At 33.2% G+C, this 26762-nt stretch overlaps 1 protein-coding gene across 2 annotated transcripts in view; it reads left to right on the top strand.

The window, feature by feature from the left end:
- Positions 1 to 26762, top strand: part of CALCRL (calcitonin receptor like receptor) — a 94758-nt gene that overhangs the window by 47072 nt on the left and 20924 nt on the right. For both annotated transcript variants that reach the window (XM_064484970.1, XM_064484969.1), the window contains 7 exons: positions 7067 to 7153; positions 7312 to 7391; positions 8399 to 8491; positions 10793 to 10928; positions 13449 to 13559; positions 13657 to 13769; positions 15189 to 15280. In XM_064484970.1, coding sequence (XP_064341040.1) covers positions 8438 to 8491; positions 10793 to 10928; positions 13449 to 13559; positions 13657 to 13769; positions 15189 to 15280 — 506 coding nt within the window. In that variant the 5' untranslated portion in view covers positions 7067 to 7153; positions 7312 to 7391; positions 8399 to 8437. The remainder of the gene's footprint in view (positions 1 to 7066; positions 7154 to 7311; positions 7392 to 8398; positions 8492 to 10792; positions 10929 to 13448; positions 13560 to 13656; positions 13770 to 15188; positions 15281 to 26762) is intronic.

Here is a 26762-nt window from a genome sequence, read left to right as displayed (position 1 = left end):
GAAGAAGTATGCTTGCTTTTCTGATTTCAGTTTTCTGCAATGGAGAAGAAAGAACTAGACTTTTTTTTTTTCCAAACGGCCTTTAAAAAATAAGAATGGTAGTATATGAAGAGGTGAAGTCAAGATGCGATTTTTTTGGCCTTGATACTTTTCCCTGAATCCCCATGTAAGAAAAGAAAAAGCATCTAGCCAAATGGTCCACTTTCCACTGTCTTAGATTCAAACTCAAACTCCTTTGGGCAATTGCTAGTAGGAGACCGAGGGAAAGTCTTCCCAAGCCAGAAAAAACAGAATCAGGAATGACTTAGTTTCAAGGATACTGGGATTTGGGTTACTTTGAACAACAATGTTCCTATGCTAACCATTTTTTCTTTTGTATAAATTTTGAGCCCCAATCCAAGACTTGAATTTACCTTCTCCTACTCCGTTGCTTTGCAAATGAGGTGCCTGGGAAGGAATGGAACTCGCTCAGGCTCGCTGAGTGACAGTGTACTGACTGAGGCCCAGCACTAGCTCCCTGTCTTAAATGTGAAATCATCCCTCTTTAGAACCTCATGCATGACTCTTAGGGACTGTGTTTAAAAGTACTGAACTGAGCCTGTGAAACCAGCACAAGATTACTGCTCTCTAATTTGATAAACACTTTCATTGATGGGATAAATCTAAACTTATGTTCACTGGTGGCACCCTGCACAACTAGGAGAAAGCAGATGCTCAGTAAATAGGGTAAGATGGCTAATTGAATTTTTAGAAGTATTTCTTAATTTCAGCTGCATTTTAAAGTGCTTGAAAGTGAGAACAATGCATATGTTTTTGATTTTGGTACCTTAACAGAATGGCAAGTCTGAGCTGTCAGGCAATTTACTAAGTTTAAAAAAAATCAAATAAGTAAGTTTAAAAAAAAATCAAGTATCACAACATTTCTAAGGAAAGGAATGAAAAGAAGAAATTGTTTGAGAAAAAATAGAAACGTGTTTAATGAATAAAAGTGAAATGCAATGCAAAAAAGTGGTTAGGCAAAATAGCAAACTAAGCAAAATAGAAATGTAATCTGCACTTTTTAAACCTTAATTATCCAAATAAAGGAGTCAATCCTCTGAGTCAGGATGGTGTAGGGCAACAGGGCCCAAATTTAGGATCAGAGAATCTGAGTTTTTAGCTTGGTGTCAGCCCTAAGCATTTAGGTGACCTTGGTCAAGTCACTAAAATATGTACGCTGGACTTCCTTGGTTAATTCAGTTGAGATGATCATTTTCACAACTAATTGAAATCATAGAGTCATAATGATAATAGCAATAGCTAATGCTCATTGGGTATTTATTATAAGACAAATTCTTTCTGTCATGCAGTTTAACATTTAAAACAGCCCAACAAGGTGAGTTACGATAAAAAATTCTAGGCAGCAGTGATTAAGCCACTACTTGTATACCCACCTTCAGGTCAGGAAATAGACTTAGTGAGTTTAAGTGTTGCAAGAGTTGAAGTTTGAAGCCGTGGCTTTCTGATTCCAGCATATATCTTCTAACGAGTATGCAATAGAGAACAATAAGCCAAGGATCAAGTTGAATACTCATTTTCTAGTTGGGTAAACCAAACAGAAAAAGGTTTGAATGGATTTTCTCAAAATCACAGAGCAATTTAGGAGCAGCTGGAAAGAAATTCTGCTAGCTAGTGTGATTGCCTTGCACTATAATCAATGTACAGATGTTCCCCAGTGATGGTTTGACTTTACAATGATGCTAAAGCAATGTACATTCAGTAGAGTTCGTACTTTGCATTTTGGTCTTTTCTCAGGCTAGTGATGTGCAGTGTGACATTCTCCTGTGACGCTGGGCAGCAGCAGCCATAGCTCACAGGCAGCCGCAGGCTAGTGAGCATAAACAACTGATGGACCAGCAACCATTCTGTACCTACACAACCATATGTTTTTCATTTTCTCTGTCATGTTCAATAAGTTACATGAGGTGCTCAACACTTTATTATAAAATAGTCTTTGCATTAGGTGATTTTGCCTGACTATAGGCTATTGTAAGTGTTCTGAGCATATTAAAAGTAGGCTAGGCTAAGCTGTGATGTTCTACAGGTGAGGTGAATTAAATCCATTCTTGACTTAGGATATTTTCAATTTATAATTTATCAGGATGTAGCCTCATCGTAAGTTGAAAGAGATCTGTATTCCAAAGTTAGGAGGAATGACTGGCCATTTGAAAAGTAGACAATTACCACTTAGGTTTGATGGGGAAAAGTAATTTTTTATCAGGTAAGGATTTGTAGTTAGTTTTTCTGGTTTGTTTTGTTTTGTTTTGTTTTGTATTTAATCACAGCAGTAACAAATTGCCACAAATGTAGTAGCTTAAAACAACATACTGTTATCATCTCACAGTTCTATACATGAGAAGTCCTATGGGCTTGGCTACTTTCTCTGTTCTGGGTCTCATCAGGCAGAAGTCAAGGTGTTGGTAGAGCTGTGCTCTCTTCTGAAGGTTCTGGTGAGAATCTGCTTCTGGACTCATTCAAACTGTTGGAAAATTAAATTCCTTGAGATCTCCATTTCCTTGCTGCCTGTTAGCTTGAGGGCCACCTTTACCTCCTAGAGGTCTCTTTCTGGTCTTGCACATGGGCTCCCACGTGGCTCAGCCAGCAGCAGTGCAGCAACTCCTTCTGTCACTGTGTCTCTTCTGCTTCCTTCTCCTGCTGCATCTCCTTCAGCCTTCCTCTTCTACTTTGAACGGCTTAGTTTAGGCCTACCAGAAAAATTCATGATAATCTAAGATAATCTTCCTATTTTAAGGTCCATAACCTTAAAATCACAAAGTCTGGGGATTGGACATGGAAATCTCTGGAGACTCATTATTCTGCCCACCACAGGATTCTTCTGTCTAGCCCACTGGTTCTCAACTCTCGCTGTATATTCCTGTATCATCTGGGAAACTTGACAAAATACTTATCCCTAGACCCCAATCAAGATGAACTGAATCTAAATTTCTTGTAGTACAATCCAGGTGGTGATTTTTTTAAGGTGTCAGAAAATTATAGTATACTTGAGAGGGTTGAGAATATCCCCAAATACCAGGTTTCTTCAACTTGATTAAATTCATTTTTGTAAATAATCCACTCAAAACATACTTTCTATATACCCTCTTTATGCTCCTGCACTGTTAGGGTTTGGAGTCACAGAGATGGGCACGATGCATGTCCTCTTCTTCCTGTGATCACAATCTAGTGGCACAAACAGTACAAAAGAATAATTACAACACTACATGAAATATTTTAAAATAGATATTTGAATAACTTACTCTGGGAGTTCTGAGACAGTTAGTGTGCCTGAGAATGTTATAGAATATTTTGCTTGATACATACTTGATAGTTTTTGTTTTTTCAAATACCCTGGCCAGTACCTAGAGACAAAAGAATATAAGTGTGTCCAGGTTGCAGCACGGCCCAATGAGGATGATGTATTTAAATAGTGCTCCCCCAGATTTAACAAGCCATGAATTTCCTTGGGTGCTTACAAAAAAATGCAGGCTCCCAAGTTCTCCTCTGGAATATTCTGATTCAGAGGGTGTGTTGTGGGGCCTAGACAGTCTAACATGCTCAAGTTCTGATACAGGCGACGCATTAATCCACACTCTGAGGAACACTGGCTTATGCTACAGCAGTGATTTGGCACCCGTTCATTCAGTAACGAAAGCCCAGGCCTTATTATGACAAAGGACTTACAGTTTGAATTTCTTACATCAGTAGCAGATCTTCAGTAAAGAGAAGTTTCTTTATATTTTAATTTAATTTATTTTAATTTTCTTACTGTTTCACATATTGAAAGTCTCAGGAACATTCCAGGTCAGGATGGGCATGGAGAATGAAAATCTTACACTGGCATTTCTTTCTCAAAGACACCAGTGGAAGTAAAGACTATCATTTGTAAAAGTCATTCCAACACTAAGACTTAGATTTTGCCAAAAAATAAGCAGTGAGGAGAGCATAAAAGGTAACCAGGATCTTATACCCTTTTCTCAGTGGCACAATCTGTTCCACATGCTGAAGAATGACAGAGAGAAGTTTTCATTTTCCATAGAGGTAGGAAATATAGGGACTGGAGAAGAAGAGTACTTTTTCCTTGTTTTGATCCAGCAGAAATGTAGCTTGATTAAAATGCCATAAAGGAAGGCATGCACTGGATAGGGAACAGCCTCACTTTCCCCACACAAAGGTTTAGGATACTTAATGGCAAATTAGATATGTGTGGGAAAAGCTTCTGCTAGCCAACTTTATAGTGACTGGATAAATAAATGGAGAAGAGGATATGGCTTAGGGCCTGTGAAAATCCAAGATATTTTGGAAATGGAGGAATGGAATATGAAAGTTGGGTTTTTTCCTCAATCTTAGAGTGAATATACACTTTTAATATTAGGGCTGGGTGATGAGATGACTCAACTAAAAATAAGAATTATTATTAAGAAAAATAAGTTAATGGAAATTGTGTATAGGTATAATAAAAATTTGAGAGATTAAGAAGCAAGTTTGAAAGGCACTGGATTAATGTTTTTGTGTTCTGGTAAATTAGTATTGATTAAGGCACACTGATTTATAATATTTATGTAGAATAAAGTATGTTTTCACACTGAAGTAAGCCAAGAAGATTGGTTAAAATTTGTGAACTTGGAAATGTAGAACCGTAAAAAATGTAGAACTGTCTTGTCCGGCAGATCTATTGTGATTTTAAGAAATGAACCCAGAGTGATTTTACATAAAACCTTGAATGACTAGGAAGCTATGTTTCAAAAGTTATTTGAGGCTTTAAGTCAAAGTTCTTTCTGTTATGAAATAAATCATTTTAATTTTATTTTGGTGATTCTTTGGGCAAGAAGCCTATTTAGAAATAAGCTATTTTTTATTCCATGTGTACAGTAAAAAAGTTATTTTGTTTGAGTAGTAGAACCAAATCTCCCATTTAATTTTGAGGAATGAAAATAAAATAATATTTATAGGATCCATGAGGCTAGCAGTTAGAAAGAGAAAATAACAGTGACTACTGCTGGCACTATTGTGATACAGATTCACTTACCAGTTTCAATTAGAGCTCTCTCAGTTTCAAAAAAGTCCTTTTCCCATTAAGCAAACCTAAGCTCACTTGGAAAAATCCACGGCCAGATTTAGTCATTTAACTTGACCTCCTTTAATTATGTACTGGATCTTTCCTCACAATTGAGCAGGAACTAATATCTTTCACCAGGCAACATGCAACTCAGTGGTCAATCAATAATTTAACCAGATCTGAGAAATTTATAGTAATTTACTTAACAGCTTTGGTCAATTAATATTAAGTATATTTTAGCAAAAATAAATTTGGAATAAGCCAAATATAGAAGAGAGAACCTCTTGCTGAATGAACATATGAGAGGTCATATGCTAAGAACCAATGAGCGAAACCAATGAGTTGAACATACTTCTGATAATAATCATGCCATCAGACACACCAATATGAGACTCAACCTAAACTGACTTTCAGATATATCTGCAGTGGTGGTATCTTCATGCCCAGTCATGATACTGCTGTAATTGACCTAGGGAACTCTTGGTGAAAGGGGTGATTCTTCCATGATTACCACTCCCCACTGGTAGGGTCCTTTGTAGAGCAGATGACTCAGCTGAATTGGATTGCCACATAAAATGGACATTGCCAGATCTAATGAAGAGTACAGGTATCTACCACGTGTTTGGAAGATTGCCACTCAAACTTCTGCTGCATCCTTTATAAAACCAGAGACCAGAGACCTGCCCCCTTGGTTGGGAGTATTACAAGTTTACATAGTGCAAAATACAGTCTTGTTCCTAGTAGCACATTTTCCAGATCACTACGGAATAAGATGAAGAAGGAAAGCTATAAAAATGGAATTACTTGTGTTGATATATATTTTGTGAGTTGAATAAATCATTCAACTCAAATTATTGGTGCCAGGATGATCTACTGAACACTAAGGGATATTTCACTAAGATACTTTTTGGAACTCTGACTTTGAAACCTATTAGATAAGCAACAAAAATAACTGCTGGTTTTGGATACAATTTTTTCAAATATGCTGGATATAAGAATACTCCAAACATGTTTTTTGAGATATTTTTCCCCTTCAGTTTTTTAGCCCATATACACATTGCAGGTAATTTAATCCTGACACGTGTAAATCATCAAAGCATTGTTTTATAAAAACCTATCTGATTTCCAAAGAAAATGATATTTCTTTACATTCTTATTTGTATGTTTCAGTGTTGTATGTATTTAATACAGAAAAATGTGAACTACTGATGTTTTAAATTTGGCTTAAGCTTTATGATTTCTAAAGACAGTACAGTAAACTACTGTTTGTTTGATATCCAAACATCCACAGAACTCAAAAACTGAATAAAGAACTTTATTTTGTAAGAAAGTAAACATACTGATTAGAACTTCCCCCCAATTTTCATTGTCAGTACAGATTCAAACTCTATCTAAAGACTTCTAATAGAAGAAATGACCCTTGACTAATAGTTATGATTAGTGTTCCTGATTATAAGCTGAAAATCCTAAAATACTTATTGTTTCATTTTTTTTCATTCATTTATACAGTAAATGTATATTAACTACCAGACACAAAGGATACAAAGATCAATCAGATATGGTTCCTTCCCAGCTAGGAAAATAGATATAAGTAACTAAGACTAATAACATTTCAATAAATGATTTGATAAAATTATTCAAAGGAAGTTTAAACTATAGTTTAATTTAAAAGACTTTTTATCAAATTCTAGTTCTTTGAAATTTATCTAAGTAAAATATTGAGCTAATCTCTCAGTGTCTTGACCATCCTGGGATAAATGAGTTGATGTAAGTTTCTCCATATAATGGAAAACAACAAATATTTGTGACAAAACTCAAATATATTGTAAGCAAAGAGATTTTTTAAAATTGGAGTAGCTTAATAAAAATATCATTTTAATAGTGGTATTTTCTTTGAAAAGTCAGTTTATCATGGAAATGATTTTGGCTCATTAAAATAATATTAAATTACTATACCAATCAATATTTCAGGTCATGACCTCTGGATTTAAAAACTCAAGATAATATTGAATATGATCCAAGAGAAAATGTGATTTGAGACTGGAGACAATTGTGCTTGTAAGTATTGGAAAATTAGATTTTTCTCATGATACAATGTAATAAAAACTAAAATATCAACTCATTAATTACTGAATTATAAAAATTTTGATCCTGTTACATGATTTTTATATCTAAAATTAATGCAATTCTTCCTGTTTTTTGGCTGTATTTTTAAGATCATAATAATAAAAACCCTGATAGAAGAGAAGACATTATTCAGAAGATTGCTACAATTAAAAAGAAAAGCTTCTTCTAGGTGAGTCATTAGCGAGGGGAAGCAATGGCATAGATTCTATGTGCTAGTTAATGGTGTGCTCTCATTGCATGGGATAATGAAAAAACAGAAAAGGTTTTTATAATTCTTATTCTAACATTTGCCCTATAATAAAAATCATGACATATTTCTTAAAATTAAATCTCAGTTCATAGTTCACTGGCAAATATCTATTGATTAGAATGTTTTATTTTCTCAGAAAATTATTATATTTTATGACTACCCCATGGTTATTTATATTTCATAAAACTACTGCCAGAATAAGGTTGTTGGTAGACCTTAAAGGGGGTAAGCATTGTATACTTGACCCCTGCAATGTTTGTCTCTTAGAATTAAGAAGATAGCAGGGAATTGTATCTACCACTAGAAATATTTAACAGAAATACTTTTATTTGCTATTGTCCATCTCCTATAACCTTATTTTAATAATGTAGATGACTTAAGGAATCTTTTATTTCCTGATTTTAAAAAATTGAATCCTGCAGTGAAGAATAATTTCTGTTAAATTGTAAGGCAATTTTTATGGCTTATGGATGCTAATTCTTGAGAAACTGGCCCCAATACAATTTTCTCCCTGAAATTGTTGAAGGATCAGAAAATTAAAATGAAATTAATACTTATAGGAAATAAAGGCAAACTTTATAGTAAAACATGTGGTCAAAATTTGTGCTTTTGTGTTCTTGTGAAACTATTTTGATACTTTAATTATTTTACTCCAATTTTGGTAAAAGTAAAGAAAGATGTTTTCTAATTACTTTAAAAAATCTGTAAGAGGCTTTCTTGCCTGTAAGACAAATTAAATTAAAATGTGTTTAATTAAGCTCTTTAGTACTTTAAGTCACTATGCTCTTCATATTTGTAATATGTAAGACAATCAAAGCCTTAAAGCAAAATTACTGTGTAGTTTTAAAATAAAATTTCCATTGAGAACCACCTTCATTTATTTCATAAATATTGATAAATTATATTTCTTTTATTTTCTATTGCAGTTTGATTTATATTATATAGCTTGTTTCATTTTGGCTTTAATGATGGAGAAAAAGTGCATCCTGTGTTTTCTGTTTCTCTTGCCTTTTTTTATGGTAAGCACAAATTCCCCTAATGTATCTCCCTATCTCTGATTCTTTCTGTTTTAACTTCCAGTATATCCATAATTGATGAAGGTAATAACACAAAATTACGTGTAGTGATTTGATGCATAGATTACATACCTTTTAATATCTAATCAACATGGCAATAGTTTATTTCCCTTCAGTACACATTTTTAGGCTTTTGTCTTACAACAAGCAGTTGGGGGGTGTAAAAGAGAGGAAGGACAATGGATACAAATATGCAGACACCAGAGGAAAGTAACAGAGGTTAAAAAAAAATGGATTGGCTCGATACTACAGTCATAAATAATAGATGAAATATTTTCAACTGTTGATTCTGAATTAGAGCTATTAAAACAGTGATTCCAACCTGTTGATTTTTCTCCCATTCTGCCAACTAATTGACTCATAGCAATTGAAAAGCAATTCAGAACCATGCACTGTTTCAAATTAATATCCTCATCCATTCATTCAGAAAAGTATTAGGTGTCCGAGAGGCACTGATGAGGCAGACGTGGAAGTGAGGTGTGCACTTCTGTGTTCCTCTGCCTGCATGTGCAGGGGATGTGGGGCTGGAGGTGGAGGCTAGACTAAGATGACTAAAAACAACCACTATACTGGAGGGGCTGTGTGCCTTATACAGTTAACTTTATTGTTATTTACAGAATTATTTTGTTCCTGTTTTTCTCTGTCTCCTTAGACATTTACTTTTATTTTTATTTACAGAAATAGTTGTGTTCCTATTTTTCTCTGTCTTACATGAAAACAGTGACTGTACTCTTATCTCATTATATGTAAGAGAAACTGAGAGACATAATCTCATTTAGTTCTGTGCCAGCAAATAGTTTTCTGTGGTGTTTCCAAGTAAACTCCACAGGTTTTCAAACAAAGAAACTCAAGGAAAATATAGAAAACCTAAACAGGGCGGGGAGCAAGACTACATTCCTGTCAGCATTTGTATTGAAAACATTCTCAAGTCTAGGAACAGTCCAAATTCTACACTTCTTAGATGTTATCTTAGGTAAACAGACTAAAATTCAAGAAATAGGACTCCTGTTCCTACAGCTCCCACCCCCCTCTGAGCATGCCAATGAGCTGCACAGGCCAAAGCTGCTTCCCTGCAGGTACTTCTGTAACAGATGACCAGTCTGATTACTGTAATTTAAGGAATTGTGACCGTTTCTCTTGAATTCATTCAGACAATGTGCAAATGTGAGTTTTTAGGTAAGAATAAAAATGATATTCAGTTTATGCAATTCTATAAACATTATGAGAACAGGAGAAAAACAACTTTTCTTAATGTTGTAAATTTCTATTTATTACTTGTGCAGCACAACTGCTGCATAAATCTTTATTAAGAACTTAAAACCAATCAAAGAATGAAAGAGTTAATGTTCATTGTTGGTGAGGTGATGGTGAGACTTGGGTGGTGCCATACACTAAGGGAATATTACCATTTAAATTTAAGTTTAAATTAAATTCAACTTCCTGCTAGAGAACAGAAAATCAAGAATAAGGGACAAATAACAGTAGAAAGATAACTGCTTACGGAAAATAGTTAATAGAAAGAACGCAAAAGCAAAGAAGAAATAAGGCTGAAGAGAAGTTTATATAGTCTTCATGTTACAAAACAGGAGAAAAGTCATGTAGAAATTAAAGCATAAGTGGAGCTTAAAATACTTCTACTAAAGTGGAAGAATATACCTATATACTTCGTCTAAAACCACCTATATACCTTTTCTAAAATCTTTATTGATGTGCATACAATAAAAATTCTATTTTCCAACATCATAAATGAACATGTCATTATTTTGATTATCAAAATGTAATGATAAAAACAGTAGTGATTTTGAGCATTTACCATGTGCCAGATACTTCCCCTCTGCTATCTTGATGTTATTTTATTCCATTTTACAATAAGAAAGCAGAGGCTTAGGGAGGATAAATATCTTGCCTACATTCCCAGAGTAGTAAAACATAGAGGTGGATTTTGAATACAGCTGTCTGCATTCCAGAATACTTGTCCTGGAGCTGGCTCCCACAGGCTTCTGAGAGGAGACTGTGGACTATGTTTCCCAGTGCTGCCACTGGCAACTCTTGTTGATGGATCGAACTTGGACATGGTGGGGATATTTACACCATGGAAATTGGCAAACCCTACGTATCAGGAATTTCCCCCCAGAGCCTGTTGACCATGCAGCACATCACTGCTTTTACTGTTTTCCACTGTGATAGACTGACTCTGACAGATAGTCTCACAATTCTGAAATTTTATTATTTTTATTCCCTTAGATTCTGGTCAAAGCAGAATCAGAAGAAGAGGAACCTGATGGCTCAATTCAGTTGCCTGTTACTAGAAATAAAATCATGACAGCTCAATTTGAATGTTACCAAAAAATTATGCAAGACCCTATTCAACAAACAGAAGGTAAACATGACTAATTTTAAATGCATTTGATATATTTTTTAAAAGAAAACTACCCTATTACATCATTATGGGTTCCTTAGGTTCATTCTTAAAAATGGGTTAGTTGCTATTTTTTCTGGTATATGTGCAGTTTTAATTATTTATTTATGAAGAACATCTTATAACATAATTAATCTTGCTCCTTTTAAAAAATTCTAATAAAAATATGTGCAACAGGGAAGGTTTTACTAACTTTTTATGGTATATTTAAAATATCAAACATGTATGTGTTTTGAATTAAATCAGTGACAATTGAGGGGGAAGGTATAGCTCAGTGGTACAGTGCGTGCTTAGCATGCATGAAGTCCTAGGTTCAATCCCCAGTACCTCCATTATAAATAAGTAAATAAAAACCTAATTACCTCCCCCCCAAAAAAATCAGTGACAGTTGATCTTCAGTTTTGTATTTCTTTCTTTTCACAAGCTGCTTGATAGGCGCTTCTCAATAAAATGGCATACACACACACACACACACACAAACACACACACACACACACACACATATATATTTTGCATAACATATACTTTGTATAGTACGTTTGGTAGTAAAGCTAATGACGTCACATTTATTGAGCACCTACTCAGTGCCATATATTTGTCTCAGTTCTGAGGATATAAAGAAGAGTAGCACAAGTAGAGTTGCCAAATTAAGCAAAAAGAAAACCAAAAACAAGCCCTGTGTTTTATCTGCCAACTCTAAAGACAGGGTTATCTTCAAACTATAAGATGCAAAACTCATAGTGTAACAAGCAAAATGTAAAGGTTTTTTAGATATTTTAAAATATTTAAACCATCAGTGGAAACAAAATTTTTGAAATTTGATGGAAAATACTTGATAGTATAAAATACAATGTTTGTTATATACATGAAATGTTAAAAGTAGGTTATTATTAATATTTGTAACTGTCAAAATGAACTTGCTTGTGAGAAAGAGAAAGCAGCAATTTTTTCACATTGGTCAAGTCCTTAACCTTAATATAACTGAATAATATAATTTGTTCATCTTTGGAGATATAGTTAGATATCTGCCCAAATATTTTTATTACTATTATATAGTTATATATGTTATTAGTTTAAAACTATTGAATTAATGCCTTCCAAATCATCTAGATATATATTAAAGTGAGCTTCAAATCTAATTGTTGAACAATAGGAATATATTTATGAGGGTTTTGTAATAAAATAATTTTGTGATTAAACTAAGTTTAAGATTAGTGCATAATCAGTCTTCTCCTTGGAGCTTCATAATGCACTTTATAATTTTAAATACTCTAGAAAATCTTGTGATAAAGAAACATTTTTGTTTTAACTTCATGTTTTTCAAGTCTATTTGACCCCAGAAATTTTTTAAGTGGAATACCTACTCATGTGCCCACTCAAATGATATACAACACAGTTAAAAAAACTTCTGGATCTTCAATCTGTCATGCTGCCAGTGCTGTCCTTAATCAGGTGGAATCTTCTGGAAAAGTCATAAGGAATTGTTTGAGATGCTTTCTAAAATGATATCAGGAAATTTTTTCTCTAATAGGCCACAAAATGCATTTCATGTAGTAATATGTGGACAAAAACTATCTAGATAAGAAAACTATTTTAATAATAAAACTATTTGAAAAATTCAGGAGAGAATACTAAGATTATCTGAGGTTTTTTTTAAAAAACTAGAATTATTTAGATTTTCAGGCCAATAGATTTTTTTTTCTACTTCCATGAAGCCTAGATTGATTCTGAGACTGCTGTACAAATCTGTTAAAAATAATAAACATCTCATGGAACATTCAAATTTCCATGTGTGCTTACCTAACAAGGCAGAAAATTACTTTCTTTGATTACAGACTAACATTGGAATGTTGTCATTTTATTTTTCTATGACTTTAAAAAACTATTTTTTTTTTATGTAAGAGGTTCTTTCTCTTAATGTTAGTAAGAGAAAAATGTGAGCATATTAGACACTCTACTCCATTTAAAAAGAAAAGGAAGGAAGGAAGAGCTAGAATTTAGTGGAGGGACCTAAATAAGTATGTGTCAGGGTTAATGTGGTGAAGTAGGAAATACTAGAATATTAATCTGTTCACTTCAGAAAATACTGTATCTTGCCCTAAGAACAGAGTTTCTAAAATAAAACATGTTTCCAGTGTCCCATATTGTTTTAATTGCAAGCATAGGGATACTTATTAACCACTATTTTATGGTTAAGGACAACCAGGAAAGACCATTTGATTTATTGAATAAACAGCTACCTTTGAGAATTAGAACTGAAACTAAACTTCTTATAAATTTTTTTCAGATATTCCTAAACTTAACAATTAGTTATTCTAATAATTACTTGATGAAAAAAAATCCAAGTAATTGCTCTAGATTTTATATGATGTCTTCATTTTCAGTAGACATCTTCATTCCATGTCAGTGTAAGTCCACCATTGTGTCTTTATATATAACTAGAGGGAGTTAGTAAGCCCTAATTTTTACTTCCCCCTTGAGGTATTTACTGCAACAGAACCTGGGATGGCTGGCTGTGCTGGAATGATGTTGCCGCAGGAACGGAATCAATGCAGCGCTGCCCTGATTACTTTCAGGACTTTGATCCTTCAGGTAAACAGAAATTTGTTTAGAAATCTCCTCGACATCTATTTAATAAACCGTAGGTTAACTAAATTATTGTTTCCTTTTTTCCTTTTTAATGTTGAAGAAAAAGTTACAAAAATCTGTGACCAAGATGGAAACTGGTTTAGACATCCAGAAAGCAACAGAACATGGACAAATTATACCCAATGTAATGTTAATACACATGAGAAAGTAAAGGTATGTAATAATTATAAATAAAAATTTAACTTATAGTATCTATTTAAAAAGTTAATTACCAATACAGTATTGGGGAAATTTTAGCTAGTGTTCATTCCACTTTAAAGGCTTTTCATAATAAAGACAATGAAGAAAATAGCTTTGTAAAACAATTATTATTGATTTGGTCATTACACTGAGGAAGCAACCTTACTAGATAATAGTGTACTTACAAGTCAATGTCTCAGTATTGGAATTTCACATTTTCCAAAGAAAACATACTTTTAAAGTGTAAGAAAAAGGAAGATTTTCATTTGTGGTGGAATTTCTAGAATTACATTCAGGAGTTGTATTCAAGTAAACAAGATAAACCCAGTAGGGCTTAAACAGTTCTATCTGTCCCTCAGCAGAAGGCTTGTTTTCTGACTGGCTGTCAGGTCACTGGCACTGGCATTCTCACTTTTAACACCATACATTAAAGTCAAGGTTAGTCACAGTTCGTCACAACAATAAAACTGTGCTACAAAGTGTCTGCATATATTTGCATGTGAGTGTATGTGGAGGCTGTTTGTCACAGAGATTAAAATTGAGCCCTGATGTCTGAGTTCCTATTTCTGCCCCTTACCAGCTGTGACCTTGGGCAAGCCTTCACTTTTCCCTGCCTCAGTCCCCTCCTGTATAAAATGAGGATAATAAACCCACCCCTAGGGTATTCATAAGAATTGACTTCATACAAGGAAAACACTTAGAAGACTACCAAGCATATAGTAAACACATGATAACTGTCAGCTATCATTACAGTTATTAATCATGTATTCTTTACTTATTCAGAGAAGGGCTTGAAGGGAATTATAAAAATGCACAATAATACAGTAAGTTACAAGCAAACAGAATAAAGACAAAAATCAAACAGAAAAAGTCAAAACCAGGAGAAATAACTTATTTGTATAGATCAGAATTTCCCCATAAATTACTATATTGAGATTTATTTCAGAGCCTCAAATTGGTCAAAGGAAAAAAAAAGCCAGTTGGGAAAGTAAGCCTTATTTGGCATTTAAATCTAAACAAACAAAAATCATTAAATAGCATTTTATTTACGGTGTACAAAGTGATAGAGTGAAAATTGTCAATACACTTCAAAATTTAAAATGCTGGTTTTATATATTACACCAACCTAGATCAAGAAAATTAATCCTTCATTTATTTAATTAACTTCTAATTTTTAAATAAAAATAGCAGACAATTCATAAATCACTTAATAAATTTGCACAGATATTTTACATTCTAGTATATTTAAATATTTATTGATTTGCCAGCTAAATGGTAAGGCTACCATCACATGTTTTTAAAAATATAATTTATTTCATTGATTTTGAGCTTATACACATAGAATTATTGTACTGACATGTACCTTAATTTTTTTGTTTATGTAAATTACAGACGGCATTGAATTTGTTTTACCTGACTATAATTGGACATGGATTATCTATTGCATCACTCCTTATCTCACTTGGTATATTCTTTTATTTCAAGTAAGTACATGTAAAATATTTTTTTCAATTTAATTGTCTTTGGTGAATGCAGTGTCATATGCATGTTTATGTCATGCTGATAAAATATATGAAAAGTAGATGATTTACAATGTTTGAAATAAATTATGTTGACTTTATCTTGACTTTATAAAATATAGAGAAAGGAGACTGATGAAACATCTGAAGCCAATTTTACAAAATTAGTTCACCTATAAGAATGAAGTCATGTATTAAGAAGGGAGCCAAAACCAGTATGTAAATCTATCTGTATTTGCTCTGGAAACTGCCAAACATTATAGGCCTCCCTAATTAAATTTTTAGCTTCTTGGTCAATTTTGGTATCAGGATACAAGGTACATTATAGAAACTGGTATTTTGTGTAAATTATAGACACGGCATGTAATATATACTGTTAAAAATAATAATTTCAATATATTATGATAGATTATTTTTCCTGGTTTGGGGAGGGAGAGTCAATTTCAATGTCTTGATTCAACCAACTGACAGTGATTTTTTTTAATTGATAGGAAGGTTAATTCTAAAACATGCATACATTATTTTATGCATTAACATGATTTTCATAATTTTGATCGCCCCCCAGTACCGACAATGCAGCGTAAAGAGCAAGTCGCAGTATTTTATGATGTGTTCATCACCACTGCCATTGCCGTCCTCTTCCTCTTCTGCCTCCTCTTCTTATTTCCCTCCTTTTCCTCCCCTGCTCCTTCTTGCTGCTCCTCCCCCATCCTCTTCCCCCTCCCCCCTTTCCCTCTTTCCCCTTCTTCAGCAACCATCTTGTAACACTAGCAGTTTCAGAACCAGCTAAAGTAGTAGCACATCAAAATATCCAAATCTAGAAATTATTAGACAGCTGGATGTTAGGTTGATATGTAACTGGAATACTAGCTTTTAGTCCATAGTCCATCAGGTATTCAAAGTACATCATATAATATATGAACCAACCAACATTATGTCTCATGGGTTCAAAATCATGGAAATCTACAGATTGCATTTTGTAAAAAAGTGTATCAAAATACATTGAAAATAATTTTTATACTAAAATATGGAAATCATTTCTTAAAGAATTAAATTTACTATATTATATTTTGCAACGAATTTCCAAAATGTTCTTGCTCAAATCAAGCTGTTAGTTCTCAGTCACTGCCTTTATAATTAGTTATGTAATATCAGTTGCTTATATGCAGTTTATTAAAACTTCATGTCTTTACCCTTGCACACATTCTTTCTTAGCTTTTGTAAGATTTTTGAAGTGAATACTATCTTTGGAGTAGGAAAAATTTCATTATGACTTTCTAATAGATTAAAAATATCTGTTCTAAAATATGGAAAATAAACCATTTTCCAAAGTGACAATTTTTAAATAAAGTCCACAGGGCTACAGTGATATATTATTTATGCTAATTGACAAAGTAAAATAATGTTACCAATGCTAACAAACTTACTGGTAAAATATGGCAATAAAACTTAGTTAATATTCAATTTAATGAATTTAAAAACACAAAATGAAATTAAAATTTCAAAATCTCAGTATAAGCTTAAGATAAAGTTCTTTTTTCCAAAAATATTAAAATGAATATATGTATGTGTATGTATGACAGACATTATGCTCTACACCAGAAATTGACACGACATTGTAAACAAAATCTTAACAATTTAAAAATGAAAGGTATCTAAATTTGAAAAAATTACCTCTTGCATCTTGGAACTAAATGATGCAAGTAATTTCCTTAAACCTATGCAATATTCTAGAACTCAGGTTTTCAGTTCATGAAAATTACGTATTACCACACATACAAACACAGAAAGAATCAATTTAAATATAACTAATATTAGCTAAGATTCTTCTTTTTCACATTAAGAGTTTTACAACCACGACTAAGTATGAAGTAGATCAGCCTCTACCCTTGGGGAAAAAAGTTATGTTTTAAGTATTTCTAGCTTCAGTAAAAAGAATACAACCATTAATTTAAAACAAACCATAATCCAGAAACAAGAATTGCACTTAAATTTGCAATATTTTTTAAATATTGAAAATAATTTAAGCATATCACTATTTTTTAAGTAAAAAAATATATACATCTATAATCCTAATATCCAATTGAGTAATTTCAGGTATTTTTCCAGTTCTGTTTCATATCCATTTGTTTTTACTGAGTTTTTATTGTAATGTACAAGTTATTTTAACTATTTTTATAACAGCATTATACAGTTCTTTCCATGTCACTAAGAAGTTAAAACAACCATTTAATTGGCTGATTAATATTCCACTTAGTAACTTGACAAAAGTTTACTAAATCATTCTTCTATTTTTGAATATTAGCATTGCTTCCAATTTTTCCTATTAATAAAAAACACTGCAATGGACATTTTCAGTCCTAACTTTTCCCATATTTTGCACTATTTGTTTAGGCTACATTCCCAGAGACATGATTTCTTGGTCACAGAGTGTATATCTTTTTATGGCTCTTAAAATACATCATCTTTGGAGTATTTCAAAATCAACATGTTCGAAACAAATTCACAATATCTACCACTTCTTAACCCAAAGTAGTTTTTCTCTCAGAGTGACCCATCTTTACAAATACCACCACCAGCAATCTACTTGCCTTAGCCATAAGTTTAGGAGCAATCTGTGATACCTTCTCAGCTTTCCTCCCTATCATTCTCTCCTTATAACTCTGTGGATAGAACCTCCTAACAGCTCTCCAATCTATCCAGTTTATTTCATCTCTCTTGCCACCCCCACGAGCCGAGTCTTACTAAGCCTCAGTAAGTCCACTCTCACCACCTTCATTCAATTTTAAACACTGTAGCCAGGATATTTTCAAACATTTATGTCAAATATAGATCTGATTTTGTCATACTTTGCTTTAAAAATTTTAAGCTTCCTATTGTAATTTATATAAAATCAAAATCATTAACATATCCTATAATTGAATATCTATTCTCTTCCTGCCTTCTCTAGTCCAGTTAAATGTATTCATCTTTCAGATCTAAACTTTAGCATCATTTCCTCAGTGAAATCTTTGTGACTTTTTTTTTAATGTAGTGTTTCTGAAACTGCAATTAGTTTGTGCTGGATGTGGAATAAATTTTTAATTACCATTTAGGAGACCACCATGTCTGCAGATTTAAAGCTGATACAGCTGAGATCCTTCAGATTAAATGATCTCTTTTTATTTTGCATTGTAATAAGCCAAAATATTCAAGCACATTAAATTTCTGAAGGAACAAAGTGAAGTATAGTAATTATATTGCATGCCAAAATCAGTAGTCAAAAAGAGAAAAAAGGTGTCCTAGAATTCCAAGCCCTTTGGCCCCAATCAAGTTTGAATTTCAAGAATATAAACAAAATCCTGAACTAATTCCATGAAATCAAATGCAAAATTAGCAAAGTTTCCTCATGAAAGAGTCATGATTTAATTAAACAAATGCTTGATGTGGGACAATGAGGCAGTAGTGGGACTGCCAAGTGAAAACAGTACTGCAAGCCAGAGTATACAGTAAGTGCAAAGTACCCAGTTCCAGATCTCTAATCAGACCAGTCATTTACTCTGTCCACTGTGGACTGAAATTGTAAGAGGAAAAGAGGATGTCACAAGAATTGACTTATCAGGATAGTGATAAAATTGAAGCAGATAATGTCTGCTGATCAGGGAGTCAAGGTACCAAAAATGTTAAGCCAGAAGATTTTCGGATATTAGATGTCAACCTATGAGGAATTTTGAAATGGAAGATTTCTATACTGGGTTCATAGCTGGACCTCATGATTTTGCTAGTTCCAAGCCCAAGTCTATATTTTAGTAAAGAAGATTACAAAGAAAGAATTAATTTTTTAAATCAAAATACACAACTTCAGTATCAAGAAAGTTAACATTTGTGAAAGTATTCTGAAGGCTGAACGCAGTCTACATAGATAAACTATATTTATTATCGAATAAGAATTGAAAGAAAATCTGATTCAGTATTTTTATACCTGTATTTAATGTACATTATATTAAAAAAGCCAACACTATTCAACCAATACTCACAAGTGATTTTAATTCTTAATCAAAGTGTTAAAATTTAAAACTGCAGAATTAATTTATTTCCTCCATAGAAAAATACTTTTTAAAAAACTGAAATTGTGTATATACATGCTGAGTACTTTTTTAAAGATACAATAACAAGACTCATTTCTCTTTTTAAAAGCGAGACTAGAAATTTCATGTTGCCCCAAACATTGTCCTCATGCTTCACATATAAATGGGTCTCTTTGCTTCAGAAAAAGAGCAAGTTTTCTTTTTTAAATTTGAGTACTATATGAAATAAATATATATGTTAATTGCTAAAATTTCTGTGCTTTTTAAAAAATTTGTGGCATGTTACACAGGCAAATTATTTTGCCTATACATGGAATTTGGTTCTTGGCCTCTGTGTAGAAGCAGGTATTCCCTAAACAGGCAAGTCTGGTCTCAGATTCCACCTTTGTCACATACTTGCTGCATAACATGGAGCGACTTCTTTTATTTCTCTAATCATCATTTTCACATCTTTAAAATCCAGATTCTATTAGTATCTATATGATAGATTTAGTCTTAGGGCTGAGATAATCTGTAATGCATTATTAAGTGGAAAGTCTTCTTTAGGAAAACATGTCTTTTATTGTCTATTATATTGTCTATTATTATTCTATGGTCTATTATTGTCATAGTTATTGCTCTTGATCTTTCTTATTAATCCATTAAAATATTTGTATATAAATATTTAGCCATAATAGGTATATTGTACCAGGGGGCTCTTTAAAAACAAAATTAAAGAACACAATTTCTAGTTTTACATGTACCATATTTATAAAAAAAATTGTTATAATGTTCATGCAGAAAAATAAGTACACAATGAATGAAAAATTTTATAAACCAAATTAGTAGTATAATTATATTAGAAAAAACTTGTGGTTAAGTGAATTAGTCAAAAATAATAAAACCTTTTTTATGCTCATAAGGTACCATATAGCTTACTCAGAACTTGAATCCATATTAAAGAATTTGTAGTCTTTGATTTTAAGACATTTTTAATATATACTCCACAGAACTATGTACTAAAACAGGAAAAGCCACTATCTACCAAAAACAACTACCCACTCAAACAGGAAGGGAAATAATATCACAGAGTTAGCTCCATGAGAGCAGGAAACATCTCTGCTTTGTTTCTGTACACATTCCAGGGTTTAGCACGTAACTTTGCACACAGTAGGCACTTAATATATTTTTAAGGAATGAAGACATAAACTGAGTTGGAAACATTTCTGGGACTGACTTTCCCATGACTTATCTGTGAACTTGGACCAGTTCCTTGAGTTTGCCTGGCATTTGCTGTCTCCAACAACAAAGAGAGGCTTTAGACCAGGACTCAACAACTCCAAGCAGGAGAAGCATCTGTGTAAAACAATATAGAATACCCTGCAGCTGGATCAGAAGAAGACCAGGGCCGTCTCAGAAAACCCTTAACTGAATGATTGTGAAGCATGCTCATATAATCAGGAGCAGCAGAAATTTTAGCTTTCTTCCAGCTAACCTGGAAACAATTCCTAGGGGGACTGATGTTTCACATAAAATCATTGTGTATAAAAAAAAACAAAAACAAAAAAACTATCAATATCCCCTTTCTGCTTCTGAACCCAGTTCCTCATACTATAGTCATTCTTGCTTAGTCTTTGGTAGAGGTAACTTTTCCTTCAATTGTTAATTGAAGGTCACTGATAAATACCAAGAACCGCACAAGAAGTTGATTTAGGATACTGTGTTATTTTTTTATTTACAGAGAGAAAAGAAAACTCTACTACTCACCCATGCTTTAAATTAGAACCAGAGAACATGAAACACTATTTACCAGATATACTTCAGTTTTATATTAGAGCCAATTAAAGGAAAGAGTCAGAGTAGGAGATAAAAAGAAAGGGAACAGAAAGGGAGGGGAAGAGAGAGAGAGACAGAACTTTGGGATTTGCCAAGCCCTGAGAGGCAATGACTCGTACTCATAATGATCCTTGGAAAAACAAAGCAGAACCCTTTAGATAAAAAAATAAATAAGCTTTACTGGAATTAGTTATAAATTATATTTTAATTACTGTTTAAAATCTGAGAGCATAGCAAATCTTGCTCTTACTTTCAACCCAGACAACGGGTTCCATCTTCTTGCACATGTAGAAATCTAACTCGCATGGGGAAAAAGTGGTTCTTTTTTTTTTTAAACCATCTTAATTTTGTTGACATTTAAAACAGAGTCCAAGTAATTTTAAGGCCAGGTTGTATATTTGCAACTATGTAGACAATGATATCAATTCTAGGTAATTCAGATAAAGTTCTAAATAAAATTCAGTAAAAAAAATCTATCCAGTTAGTAGACCAGAGATTTCTCAAGTTTGTAAAATAATCCTTTAATGCTTATATTTCTGCTTTTCAGTAGAAGTGACCCAAATTCTCACCTTTTTTTTAGATCATATATGAAAATATTCAATCAACATTGTGAAGTTTTCTCTCACTTCCAGTTTCTTCATAAATCTCTTGAATTATAGCATGTCTGGTTTTCTTCTTTAAGCTATAATTTTTCTCCTGAAAACTATTCATGATTCAATCTTTAAATTGGTTTTAAGCAAAGCTACCTATTTGAAGAAGTCCTACATTGAAACTAAGAATAGAGAGTCTTCCTCTATAAATCATACTCTGATGTACCTGTTTTTGCAAATCAGAACTATCACTTAAATCAGTTGTTTAAAACCTAGCAAATCTGCACTGTCAGAAGTTTGAGAATGGCTTAGTTCAGAAAGTCACCTAGCAGTCCTTGAATCACATACCTCTCAGTGCCCAGCCACTATCGTCCTTGCTTTCTCCACTCTTGTGGTACATTTTATTTACTGTAAGATTGTTATGCACTACAGTTCTGAGAAATACTCTGTTCTGTTTGTTGTATGCATCCCTGGTTTCCTTCAACTTAACACTGGATATTGTTAAATTTACTATAGCTTTTCATATAATGTTTTATTAGATCATACTACTTAAGTCTCTTTCCAAATTAGTGAATTTAATCAACGTGTTGAAAAATCCTTCCCTCTCACGCTGAACATGATGAGAGCTGAAAACATTCCTATCCAGTCATGTTAGTCTTGGCTGGAAAGCTTTTAAAATATGTCCACTGTAATTACATAGTAAAAGCATTGCATTTCCACATTAGAGTATCAGATTTAAATAAGGACAAACTGGTGCAAGAAGTAATGGATTTACTCTAACAAAAACCAGTTCCTCTATAATGTAATTGTACTGGTTTATGGAGAGGAGCCCCAAGTATGGAAATATAAAGTAAATTACTGAATTAAAGAATTTGGGCTTACTTATTTTAAAGAGTATATCTATTACTTAAACTATAACCAAATGCTAAGGATCACATACTTCTGTTGTTATTTTTGATAAATATGCAACTTATTTATAAGTGTATTTCGTCTATTTTGCTTGAGCAAGCTGAAACATAAGTACTGTTTAAGCACAACTGAATTTTCATGGGACTAAAATGATTAATCATTTTAAGAATGCTAATGATCAGTTGCTTGGTGTAAAAACTATATAGTCATTTGAATGGATTAAAATTTTGTAATTTGAAATAAGGAACATATATAAAATAACATTTTTTTTCCCAAAGTCATAATATGTTTTGCAGTCTGGTTTTCCACTGTTGCAGACATAGTTTATTTCCCTAGACCATACCCACTAATATGACTATATATGAGAAGAAAGTCAAAGTAAACCCTCCAAACTGTAGCACCTTTTTAGTAGTCAGGAAAAACAAAAACCACGGATGACTGGATATCACACTGCTAACATTCGCTGTTGGAACATTAAGATGTAACACAAGAATATGAGCTGCAGAGTCAAGAAGTCAGTTAATAAGTTATGCTCTTTGAATTTAATTTTCTTCATTTTAGAATGGAAGAAAAACAATGTGTAGTTTTGGCTTTTTATTCACATTGTCTGTCCTTCTTGCTCCTCAAAAACTGTAAGCTTTAACTTAAAAAAAAAACCCCAAAAAACTGACACAGGGTGCTTCTCTGCTTGGAATGCTTTTTTCCCCAATCTTCTGTTTCATTCAGTTCTATCTTGAGTATTCCTCTCACTCTGGCCACAGTCTTCATCTATCTCCAAATCCTGTTTTAATTTCTAAAAAGCACGAAACACTATCTGGAATTACATCATGCAACTTATGTGTCTATTTACCCTCCACTGTCCCATGGGTAACCTGAGATCAGGGTCTGCTCTGCATTATTCACAACTGTTTCCCCAGGATCGAGAGTGCACAATATATTATTTATACATCAACAAATGGTTATAAGTGACTAAATGAGTATGAAAAGAGACAAAAGCCATAGTACTTTCTTAAAAACTTAAACATCCAAATTCAACAGATCACTTAATAAGAGTGTGACCTGAAGCAGCTTACCTTAATTTTATTAAAGGCTGATGATACCTCAAGGGGCTGTTAAATGAGATAATGAATGTAAAGTATTTATCTCTGTGCCTGGGATATTATAAAGGCTTGTTATTATGGTGCCTGCTATTTTTATGAATTTTATCTCTGAAAGGGTTATTTTTTGGTCTTTGTTTTGTTTTTGTTTGTTTGTTTGGGTGGGTGGGTGGGAGACTGTAAGAATCGTAGGCATTCAGAAAGCCAGACTATTTCTTCTCTTAGTTTTCTGCCCTTTAGGAGGCCAGGAAGAGCCCTTGCTCACACATGAGGAAAACCAGTTGGCCACATAAAATGAGCATGTCTGTTCCTTGTGCAGCTTGTACTGACACATGATGTTAAACGAGCAGTCCTGAAAGGCAGGGTCAGGGGAGGAGGGAGCAGGATGGAGGAAGAGCCACCATTTCCCCTCTAGCAGGACTTCACTGAGCACCTTGGTTGAAACACTCTTGTACTGTTTCTGATCTGTCCAGATGGATCACCAGCAGCCTCCAAAGGAGAGCTGTTGATAGAGGTGATGTCACTTTGTCATCCACAACCAAGTGATTCCATCAACTCAAGGTTCTGTACTCAGTAGACAAAAGATAACCAGTCTGCTTATTCTTTTGATACATTTATTGCTTTCTGCCTGTTGTTTTTGGCAATATTCCCATTGGAATGGGCTTTCCTGTCAGATACATGGTTAGTGTTGTTAGTGTTTTCTTGGGAAAAGAGCTGAGCATTTGGAAATTAAATTAGATAAACTAGCATAAGGAAACAGAGCTTCATAGAGTGGGCTATTCTTCCTTGTACTCCTTGTATTTCCTCCTTGCATGACTAGTTTTGCTCTGGAGTAGTACTGGGAAAGTAGTTTGGAAATTTCTACCTCATGTCAAAACCAAATAGGAAACAAAGGCAAGTTCTTTTGTTCAAGTCTTTTTGTTCTGTAGCAGAACTTTAAATATGGAGTAGCATGGGGTCAAGCATGATAATGAAAGTGGTGATTGGGAGACAACTCTGGGAAGGATGAAATTCCTTGGGAAGATAATTTAGATTTCTTGACCTACTGCCTTTCATCACATGGAAATTATCTTTCTAATGCTAAATTCTTGTGTTTTGTAACAAAAAAATGACAATGCAATGTAATTTGTCATTGCATTACTTAAAACATGGGTAGTTTTATATTACTCACATGAATCTTAATGCTATTTTGTTATTTGTGAGAGAAAACCTTCCGAGAACTTGATTAAAAATAGCCATATGATCACTATGTTAAAAATAATAGTTAACATTGAGTGTTTAGCTTAGGTTAGATATTATGCTAAGCACTAGACATGATTTATCTCATTTAATCTTCACCAATCCTACGAAGTACTGTTGTTATCCCTATATTACAGGTAAAGAAACTAAACTGAGGACTAGAATTTTTAAATAACTTGTCGAAAGTCACACTGTCAGTAGGTGACACAGTCCAGATTCACTCTCAGGTCAGGTTTCAAAACCCATCTGAACAACATGTGCTGACTTGATGCTACCTGCTTCGAACTGTTCCTAAAGAGAATTGAAGGGCATACTTGCAATACACATGGAGTGTAATGGTTTTGTTGACACTCTTATGTCAACTGCCTCTGTAACTCTGCTTGTCAAAATTGCATGTTGAAGTAGTGTTCTAAAATAATTGTATGTAGAAAATATGAAATGGAAACAATCCAGACCCCCAAACTACATTTTCTATTCTGTGGTTATGCTAGGATAGAAAGAGAGATTGTAACATTTAAAGAAACAGAGAGAGATTTTTGTAAAACATTCTCCAAGCCTATAAAACAATTATTTTAATATTTTGAGTAATATAAGCACATTAAAAACTTTTAGAATAGGTGAAATTGGTTGCAGGTCAACATTTGAAAAAAATACCCAAATATTTTTAGTATTTCACTTTAGCAAACCAGTGTGTTTCCCAAGTACATATTTTGGTTTTCGTTTTCAAGTTGATTTTATTTGTACTATTGTACTTATATGTATTAATGAATATGCTTAGAAGAATACAGCAGATACCACTAGAAAAATCTGAGCCATTGTTACCACTAGACATTGATAGAAAACATGTCTCATATAGCATTTGTCTGCATTTAAGTTGCACAGAACCCAGAGGATGAAATAGAAGAAACCAAAGCAAAAGGCTAATACTGTAGATAGTAGGGCACATTTACATAACACAGACTGAAATGATTTTGCAGTGGTCCAGTATGTTACACCAACATGTACAGCTAGACTGGATATCAGGGTTTGCAAAGCAGTATTTGGTTTGAGTTATATAGGGTGGATTATCTACACTGGCCATATTATTTGGGTAATTTTTTAGAACACTCAAAATAAGCTTCATGTGTCTCTTGAAATGATTTCACGTGTCCTCTTAAGTATTTGGTTTTGACATTCAGTATTTCGTTTACAAAAGAATTTCATTCTATCATTTCAAAATTTTGTCATAATATGGCATTGCATGGATCTAAAAGAGGGAAATGTGGTATATTCTTTCATCACATAGTAAGAGAATAAGAAACCATTTGTGTGTGTGTGTGTGTGTGTGTGTGTGTGTGTGTGTGACTGTACACACAATAACCACATCATTAGAAGAGAACAGATACCTGCAGCTCATTTATAAGTCTTTAACTTTCAAGCCAGATTAAGGTGGGAGCAGAGCCCTCAGGAAAAAAAAAAAACAAAGAATTCTGAGAGGAACAGAAACAGACCATCATAGAGAAAAGAAGGAAGTTTAAATGAACACAAGGAAAATTAAAATTGTTTTCAACTGACTACAGTTAGAATTTTATTTTACTTATTTTCAATCTTTTCACATGTGAATATTATAAATGTCCACATTTATATAAGTGCTGTTTGTTTCACGTTCCTCAGCGCTTATCTTTCAACTCTTCCAAGATGGATTGCTATTTTTTGAAGGCCTTCTTTAATGTTTGTTTTCCTTCATTCC

Source organism: Camelus dromedarius, chromosome 4, assembly GCF_036321535.1.
Source record: "Camelus dromedarius isolate mCamDro1 chromosome 4, mCamDro1.pat, whole genome shotgun sequence".
Classification (NCBI taxonomy): Eukaryota; Metazoa; Chordata; class Mammalia; order Artiodactyla; family Camelidae; genus Camelus; species Camelus dromedarius.
The sequence above is the reverse complement of the archived record's forward strand: the minus strand, read 5'-3'. Positions and strand labels throughout refer to the sequence as shown.